Here is a 9,994-nt window from a genome sequence, read left to right on the forward strand (position 1 = left end):
TTAGAGGCTCAAAGGTCCCTTTGGGAGACTGATCTCCAGGGAAGAACCAATGGAACAATGGAATTAGGTGTTGGCTGGAGACAAACGCAGTTGAACTTGAGATGTATTTGGGAGTTAGAACAAACAAAGCAAATTTAGAATTTTCTTAAGAGGCCACAAGGAAGTTAATAAAAAATTGGTGGATAAGTGAACACATAAAAAGGGAAAGATAACACTGAAGGGGAAAAATTATACTCTGCAGAAAGAATGGGAGACATATACACAAAGTAACAGGGTAAAAATAATCTTTCACCTCTATAACTCAAATCCCATGTTCTTCTCTGGGCCTCTAATTTCTTAAAATAAGGTATTTAACCAGGGTAGAAAGAAAAAGAACTAGCTTTAAGAGTTTTGGGTCTTAAATGGATGAGCCCAGGCCACCAAAAAACCTTAACTTACCCAATGAAAACAATGAAGGAAATTTTAACTAAGATCATTTGTGGAGTATCTGATTTAATTGGTCTAAGGTGGACTCAGGCATAAATTGTTTTGTGGTGCTGGGGATTGAGCCCAAGAACTGCCTCATACTAGACAAAAGTTCTACCATCGAACTACACCCGCCAGCTCTTTTTTAAAGTTTTTATTTTATTTTGAGACAGGGTCTCCCTAAATTGATGGCCTTGAACTTGGGATCTTCCAACTCAGCTTCCAGAGTAGATGGGATTACAGGCCTGCACACTAGGCCAGCCAGCCATAGTTGGTGTTTTTTTTTTTTTTTAAGCTCCTTAGAGAATTAATATTATTATTAAACAATATCTTTGTTTATGTAGTTTTATGTGGTGCTTGGGATGAAACCCAGTACCTCACAGTGCTAGGCAAGCCCCTCCTTAGAGAATTATAATGAGCAGCCAGGATTGAAAGTCCTGAATTAGAAGTATAGCTGAGGATGCCACATCAATAACACTATTCTGTTAATGAAAGAACAACAGAATGGGGTGAAGGAATTCTTCCCTCAAAGAACAGTATATACCCATCAGTTAAACAATTATATATTTTGAGACCACAAGAAAATAAAAGCTCATTTCCTTCTGTGTAATTATTTTTTTTTAAGCTGGGAGATAATGTTATTGTCATCTTATTAAAAACACGGCCACTCATATACTTAAAATATATTTTATTCCCATTATGAGCAACAATGAAAGAAGAGATTCACATCTGAAGGTTGACTGAAAGCAAAATAGAAGAGGAATAAATGTGTGCAATCTTGTTTATACAAGGAGACACAGGGGGAACGAAGTGCAGTGGAAAAGTGAGCAAAAGAAGTGAAGGATTTTGATATCTGGGATATATATATATATATGTGTGTGTGTTGCTTTTTAACTGTTTAGTGGGCGTCCTTCTGGGATTTAACCCCCAAATTAGCCACAGGATTACCAGAGCAGTTCCGTGAGCCAAGCAACTATTCTCCTGAAATAGAAGAGAGATCAGAAATACAACCCTTCTTCAGGTGGAAGGAAGATTCATGCCTTTGTTGCTCAGGGATGGTTGAAAAATTGAAAGCCATAGGGTTCCATTACTAGACCTAAACCATTCAGTAGATTAGTGGTCGCACTAGAATTACAAAGGTTTTACAAAGTTAGGTTTTCACTAAGTCTATTTACACCTTCTTTGAAGCCTAACTCCACTGAAAACCAAAGAGAGGAATGCGTAAGACAATTTCTAACTTCTACGCTGGAGAACTTGAAGAATCACAGCTGTCTAGGCAAAGTGGTAGGACGCCGGCAGTGCAGCCTTAAATCGGTAGAAGAAAAAAAAAAAAAAACAGTGAATTGAGCATAGAAACAATGGTGAATTTCTAGTCTTAAGTGGGCGTGTCTACTTCGGGAGGGGAGTGAAAGCAAAATAGAACTGAAGGATTAAGAGAAGGAGGGTGAATTCAAATAATTGCAAAACCCGGGTGTGGTGGGTGGGAAAGGCGTTGTCAGGACTTAAAAGCGGCAGAACGCCGGCAGGCGAGCTAGCTCAGGCCAACGCTGGGCGCCCCGCAGGAAGCAGGAAAGCGGGCGGGAACTACAAGTCCCAGAAGCCTCGGGCTCCCAGCCGCGCCGCGCCTCGCAAAGCCCGCCGGGAGCCGGCTGCAGCCGCCAAGATGTCGCAGACTAAGAAGAGAAAGCTTGAGTCGGGGGGCGGCGGCGAAGGAGGGGAGGGAACTGAAGAGGAAGATGGCGGGGAGCAGGAGGTGGCCGTGCCACGACCCCGGAGGACTAAGCGCGAGCGGGACCAGCTGTACTACGAGTGCTACTCGGACGTGTCGGTCCACGAGGAGATGATCGCCGACCGCGTCCGCACCGATGCCTACCGCCTGGGTATCCTGCGGAACTGGGCAGCTCTGCGAGGCAAGACCGTGTTGGACGTGGGTGCAGGCACCGGCATTTTGAGCATCTTCTGTGCCCAGGCCGGGGCCCGGCGCGTGTACGCGGTGGAGGCCAGCGCCATTTGGCAACAGGCCCGGGAGGTAGTGCGGCTCAACGGGCTGGAGGACCGAGTGCACGTCCTGCCGGGTCCGGTGGAGACCGTGGAGTTGCCAGAGCAGGTGGATGCCATCGTGAGCGAGTGGATGGGCTATGGACTTCTGCACGAGTCCATGCTGAGCTCTGTGCTGCACGCGCGGACCAAGTGGCTGAAGGAGGGCGGTATTCTTCTACCGGCTTCCGCTGAGCTCTTCGTAGCCCCCATTAGCGACCAGATGCTGGAGTGGCGCCTAGGCTTTTGGAGCCAGGTGAAGCAGCACTATGGCGTGGACATGAGTTGCCTAGAGAGTTTCGCCACACGCTGCCTCATGAGTCACTCGGAGATCGTGGTGCAGGGTCTGTCCGGCGAGGACGTGCTGGCCCGGCCACAGCGTTTTGCTCAGCTCGAGCTGGCCCGCGCCGGCCTGGAGCAGGAGCTGGAGGCCGGGGTGGGCGGGCGCTTCCGTTGCAGCTGTTATGGCTCGGCGCCCATGCATGGTTTTGCCATCTGGTTCCAGGTGACCTTCCCTGGAGGAGATTCGGAGAAACCCCTGGTGCTGTCCACCTCGCCTTTTCATCCGGCCACACACTGGAAGCAGGCACTCCTCTACCTAAACGAGCCGGTACAAGTGGAACAAGACACGGACGTTTCAGGAGAGATCACGCTGCTGCCCTCCCGGGACAACCCTCGTCGCCTGCGCGTTCTGCTGCGCTACAAAGTGGGGGACCAGGAGGAAAAGACCAAAGACTTTGCCATGGAAGACTGAGCATTGCCTTTTCTCCCAGCCCCACCTCCTAAGGCAGCCTGGCCTGTTTGGGAGAGGCATAGGGAGGTCGGAGGAGAAAGGGAGATCCCATGTGCAAGTAGGGGGACTATCTCTCTTTTCCCCTCATGGTTCTTGGGGAGGGAGAGTGACTTCAGTCTCCGTTTGAGGAGATTCTTCTGGCAATTTATAAAGCGATGTCCCCAACTATGGATACAGCGTGCTTATTGATAGGCTTTTAAGCCTTAAAAGCATGTGGAAACAAGCACTTGTATTTCCATTTCTTTTGTTTCACGGGGGGAAAAAAAAAAAAGACGGATAAAATGTCAGTTTATAATGGGTCCATGCACAAACCAAACACCTCACACTTAGATAAAGTCTGCAGCTGGGAAGAGGGTATAGGAGTTAAGTTCCACTCCAGAAATTTCCACTATGACTTAACCTCTCCAGAGCCTTATTTTCTTTGTCTGAATCCCCCCCCCCCAATTCTTAGATGCCTGTAGGCTATGGTACTTGTTCCTCGTTGTTTTCTAAATAAACCTCACTATTGGTAATTAAAGGGTGGAGAAGAGGAAGTAGTTTAAATAGCCCAGTTCCTACTACTTCTATTGAGTGCTAAAGTTTATGAACACATGGAAATGGGACTTTATATAAATTACATAGCATTCCTAAGAAATTCAAAATACAACATTTAGAGGAAAAAAAAAGTCTGAAAAACTGCGAAGTAGCATGGATTTTAAAATTCTTATTACTTTTAAAACTGTACCAAGAAAATGTCTCATGTTCCATAATATTGGGGTAATTATGAAACAGGCTGATAGAGAGGGTTTCTGGACCTAAACCCAGGCCTTATTCATTACCATGTGTACATTATTTAAGCTCACTAAAATAAGGAAAATACATTCCCAGCTAGAGAAAAGTGTAGTCAATTTAAACATGTGAAGGGATTAAATGACTTGGCCTATTTACATCTAGTGAAAGTTCCTTTCTTTTCTTTTTTAACTTTTTTTTTTTTTTTTTTTAGATCACCCAAATGTGAAAATTGTGAATTTGGGAAAATGGCTTGTAATGAAGTGTGAGTCATGTCAAATTCATTCCACTGATGTTTCCCTCTTTATCTCTATGGCAAATAAAACATTTGCATTCCTAATATTTTTACAGATTAAGTAAGTTTTGTGTGTTGTTCATGAGTTATAATGCTTTTTGCCTTTTTAATATTAGTTCTTAAGTGTTACAAACCCTTCAGAACACAGCTTCAGGGCAATTCAAAGGACTAAAGGTATGGTTTTTGCATATTAGTAGCTTTTACGTGCTAATAGAAAAAGTGGAAATTGTGTTCTTAAGTACTCTAGCATTTTATTTGTAACTTGCATTTTCTGCTCTTTTATTCATTGCATATTAAAGTATTTAAGTCTAACTAATTTTTAATTTGATATTGTTATACATGATCCATTTAATCTTCCATTTTGAAGGAAGGAAAACATACATGTACAAAGTCATCAATTTTACAAAATAATTAAACAACAAGCAGTACAGTTACAATGTCACCGTTTTAATACCATTATTCTAAAAATGCTACCTTGTAGGAAGCTAGGTTTGGTTTAAGTTAGAGGTAAGAGCTCCTTATTTTGGAGCCATCTATATACTTAAAATCAAATATTTACTTAGAGTTTTAATGTGTGGTTTGAGTAGATTTCTAGTGGTTTTGTTTGTTTAAACTTTTTATAACAATCTCTGTACTATGTGGCCAAAAGAAAGCATTCTTCAGAATTCCATATTTCACATACATTATAGATTTCTCATTAACCAATATAAGCACACAAAGAAAATTCCTGTTAAAACTTGGGAAACTATAGGTGTGAAGGTGGATATGTCATAATTAATCAAAGTAAGTTTCAAAATTCATGTTACTCTTTCTCGAAAGAAAAATGAATTATAAAAACAGGCAATCAAGAAACAGCATAGTATAAAAGTTAAGAGGTTAGCCTAGGGAGCCAGACAGTCCATGCCTGCACCTAGGCCTCACCATAGTTTCCTTGGACAAATTATTTTAACCTCTCATTTTTCCCTTCAAAGCTGTGAGGCAAAAGGAAGATAACAATAGTACCTACTTCATAGAAATGTGAGAGTATAATGGTTAATTCAGGTAAACACATAATGCCTGATATGTAAAAAGTTCTCAGCACCCTCTCAATCTTGTGAAAACATAAAATTCATGCAAATCTGGAGCTGTTAGATACATACAAATTTTGCTACAGAATAAATATTCAACATTTTGGTTTGTTTTTCCAGGTATCGTGTGATGGTATCATCATGGCTATACATGAAGAGCAATGTATGACCCTGGACACCAAATGATCCAAAGGAAAACCAAGACCTAAAGGATGCAAGTCTAATATATATCAGTATACAGGCATTGTCCTCTCTTGTGGACTGGTACTGATTGTTTGGGGCCATTAGGGCCCCAAGCAAGAACTCCTAGGCCCAAAGAAAAATATGGTAAAGTTATACTTGTTTCCCTCAAACAACTTACATTTATTTAACCCTATGAAATGTCCCAAATATTTTCATTATTTCATTGGACCAATGAATATTTTATTGATTGTATGAAGTAATAGTCATTGTTATAACCATGTAGGATACAAACCAATAGAACAGATTCTGCCTTCAGATACATACTTTTATAAGATAAACTACTAAGTATAATAAACAACAGGCTAAGGACTGGGTTGGTCTTGGTGTTAGGAAGGACAGATAATTATCTTCCTTTCTCATACAGATTTATACAGATATTGAAGGATTTGCATAAGGTTGCATGTCTGATACTTAAGTCCTCCTAACCTCAAAAATTCACTTTTTGATTATATCAATCCTGCATGCTTCAGTCAAAAACATAAAAGTACATACCTCCTGAGTAGGTAACAACTATTTTTATCCTTTTATGACCAAGAAAGGGAAAACTCCTTAGCCCTTGGAAATCTCACTGGAGAGCTCTTAGGCCTTGAAAAACCACCCCCTTTAAGATTAGGGTCTCAAAGTTTGACAAATACTAAGCACTCATTAAACACTCCCAATGCCCATTCTTTAACAGCTAATCAAATGTGATACATATCCTGAGGCCCCCAGAAAACTGAATCCTCAACACTGTGAGGCCATTTGTCCTTGGTCCTTGGTACCAGAGAGAAAAGAACCAGATGAGTTTGAAAGTGATGCTGAAAATGGCCAAGAGTCAAGAAGGTAAAAATGTGAAAAGCATTTCAGCAAACAACTAACATTTTGCTTATGGTCAGCCCTATTGTTATCTTCATACTTCACACTACCTAATGTGGCTGAGGGATTGGTCTAGGGGGCACTAAATAACAAAGATATCCCATTCTTACATGTGCATCTTTTGATGCATTGATTTATTCATTGATCCAATAAACCAGCAATATAAATTCTAAGATAAGTAAATTCTACTTGACTATAATATGGTAGGGAACTTAATTAACAACATCAATAATTTACATGCATTGTTGAGTCTGGAAAAGTTTCATTCAACTAAACCTTATCTCTGTTGAAGCAAGATTGGAAAGGCAGCAAAAATATAGCTTATACTCTCAGATACATAATGAAATCCTCAGGAAAAAATCCTCTCTGACATTAATTCCAGAAACAAGTCTATATCCTCTGAATAACTGGTTTGTTTCATAAAAGACATAGCATATTGGTTAGATGACCCTCCACAATGGCTGCTAGAAGGCTGAGCCAATTTTATGCCTCACTTGTCCTATTTTTTTTTTTTAATCTTTGCATCTGGCTCCCTTCCACACTCTAATTTTTTCTCTGATTTTTCCTCTCACACTTGTAATACATCATATATGTTTTGTTGGTATTTATGTAACCTTTTTCTCTTCTAAATTTTTTTGACATTAAAATGTTTTCCTACTTGAAATACCTACAAGAGGCCTGAGGGTGAGGAGGTTAGAGAAAGGACCCGAGAACTCAGATATATATCCCTGTAATTTCCTACAAAATGTGTTTGTCTCAGATTTTTCATTGGGTTGAACAGCTGATTTGATTCCCATACTTTTAGCCAACTTTACAGAATTCTCATTTTGTAGAATCAAAATTTCGGAGTATATGAAAACTCAGACATGTAGAGAACCTCGAATAAAATCGTGAATAAAGCTCTTTCAAAGCCTAGGACAAGTCTTGATTAAATCTTAAACACACTAGTAAGAAGAATTATAGGTTTCTAAACCTTTTTCAAAAATGTGTCAAAATAGTTATGGTAACGATAAGGTGGTATATGGCATAATTAGACTATTTGTCAAAATATTGTACATATTTGCAGGAAAAGAAACAAAAATCTTGGGCCTGATTAAATATTAAGAGGATTTTAATAAAAAATCAGGACATGACCAGTAGCAGTGAAATTGTGCTCCTTTGGCATCTTTGATAATTAAATTCATCGTTGTTGATAATAGAAGTAGTAGGGGAAGACTGGTGAAGATTTCAGTTGATTGAGTAGCTTTAAACACAGCAGACATGTACAATACAGGGAACTGTGGTGGGGTGCTGATATCTTTTCAGTATGCTCCTTCAAGTACAAAAAAAAGGAAGAAAATAGAGAAGGAAAGGCAGTCAGAAGGAAATGATCTCTGTACTTTTAAAAATCTTTGCAGGCACTCCACTAATGAAGTGAGATATGTGTTTGTGAAAAACTTTCACATTCTGAAAAATTGTTGGCTAAAAATAACAAAGTGATGAGAAACATAAGATGGGTGATCCACCAAAACCTATAAAGCTTTGTAACTAAGAGTACTAATATGGTACTATTTATAATAAAAGTAGTAGCAGTTAATTCCTAATAAATTCTAAAGTAAATATAAGTAAGGATAGCTCAATGGAAGGAAACAAGAAAGAACTTCACAAACAAAACCCACAAAGATGGGAAAAGGCTCAATAAATATTTCTAAGATAAAGAGAATATGGTCAGAGCCAGCTGGAAGAACCTAGTGCGTGATATATTCTTCTTAGCTCACTGTATTGAACTACACCTTGTGCTTTGTGTTCAGTAGCAGTTACCAGGGGGTGCTAAGTAATAATGATGACACTGAAGGCATATAAATCAGATGACTTCCACTTACACTGGCATTATTTCCCTACATACCAGTTGAATTCAAATTCATTTGATTTACAGAAGCATTCATTGAAGCAGAACACTTTGTCTTTTGTTCGATTTTCAAAAATTAATTTAAAATTCCATTGGGTTTATAGATCTTTCAGTGCAAATTTTGAAGGGATGTAGAATGGAGAGTCACATGTGGCTATAACTATACTTAAGTATAAATTTATATACTTTATAGTTTTAGTCACAAGGAACATATATAGAAAGTTTGAGGAATGAAAATACTGACCTGTGTAGAGTGGAAGGAAAATGGTTGAATACAGCTACTTGAGTTTAGGTGTTTGTTGGATAGATGGGAATGGGGACAATAGCTGTTTTTCCAAAGTCACTGGACAGCATAAAAACCTCTTGGAGACATAGAAACCTATAGTGAAATAAGCAAATAAATGATTTGGATCCTGATTTGTATATTCTACTCATCACAATTTCCTTAGAGTAAGTTTTCATTTTTTTCCCTGAAATTGTGGGCTTATAACAAAAGTAAGTATTGTGATTGATGGCAAACTACTGCTTATTTTTTGTCTTTTGGTTTGTTTTTTTGTTGTTGTTGTTGTACTAGGGATTGAACCCAGGGCCACTCGACCACTACACTATGTCCCCAGAATTTTTTTTTTTTTTTTTTTTGAGACAGGATCTCATAAGTTGCTGACATTGGCCTCAAAACACACATTTTCCTGCCTCCGCCTCCCCAGGAGAGATTATAGGCACATACCACTGAGCCTGGCAACTGCTGTTTATTTTGATGTTTGACTTTTTCTTTTCAGCTTAATTCCTAAAAATTCCTAAACCTATTTGAGGATTTGTGTATTTAAGAACTATTTAATCCTCTCAAATTAGGGAACAAAAAATCTTCCCACACATATTATTTCAAGCTATACATAATTTGGTAATGGGTGGTGTGGAGTGATGTGACTACTAGACTGTTAGATCTTTTTAAATAAATACTTGCAGCTTTGCTCTTTTTAACACTATTATATATTACTTATTTTATATGTTAAGATAATCATATATTATTGTATTTAAATCATTATAAGAATAAAGTAAGGAATTTTGACCTTATATATGATGATGGAAAAAGATTGAGATCCACAAGTGGTTAACATTTTTATTTTATGCTTTCATTAGTATCAGACTTTTTACCAGGACTTTTTGTAAAAGTAGCAAACTGCTTATTTGTCTTTTAATTTTTGTCATAGGGGTTTGAACCCAGGGCCTCATGCATGCCAGGCAAGCAGGCTACCACTGAGCCACATCCTCAGACCCCACACTGCTTATTTTACTGTGTACTTTTCATTCTACAATATTTATCATTTGGGGGAACTATAAAAATAGGAAACATTTAAATGGTTAGGAATGTACAGTAAGAGAATTGTAAAAAAGAGGATTTGGGAAATCCAAAGATTAAATATGCAGTCCTTGAATAATTGAGAATTTTTTCTAGTCAGAATAATTAGAGGAAAACAAAGAGAGAATGACGGCAATTACAACAAACAGATTTTAATACAAAATGAAATTAGAAACCACCAGGAAATGTGCCGTTTATAATAAATAGTATTAAATACCAGCCA

At 38.9% G+C, this 9,994-nt stretch overlaps 1 protein-coding gene across 1 annotated transcript; it reads left to right on the forward strand.

The window, feature by feature from the left end:
- Positions 1–1,866: 1,866 nt before the first annotated feature.
- Positions 1,867–5,971, forward strand: Prmt6 (protein arginine methyltransferase 6). Its single transcript, XM_026411872.2, has 2 exons — positions 1,867–3,353; positions 5,546–5,971. The coding sequence occupies exon 1, from the start codon at positions 2,129–2,131 to the stop codon at positions 3,254–3,256; it is 1,128 nt and encodes a 375-aa protein (XP_026267657.1). The 5' UTR covers positions 1,867–2,128; the 3' UTR covers positions 3,257–3,353; positions 5,546–5,971.
- The last annotated feature ends 4,023 nt before the right edge of the window (positions 5,972–9,994 follow it).

This window comes from Urocitellus parryii, chromosome 11, assembly GCF_045843805.1.
Source record: "Urocitellus parryii isolate mUroPar1 chromosome 11, mUroPar1.hap1, whole genome shotgun sequence".
In the NCBI taxonomy this organism is placed as follows: Eukaryota; Metazoa; Chordata; class Mammalia; order Rodentia; family Sciuridae; genus Urocitellus; species Urocitellus parryii.

Excerpts from the sequence above, each read along its gene's own strand:
- Prmt6 (XM_026411872.2), top strand. The coding sequence starts at position 2,129 with ATGTCGCAGACTAAGAAGAGAAAGCTTGAGTCGGGGGGCGGCGGCGAA.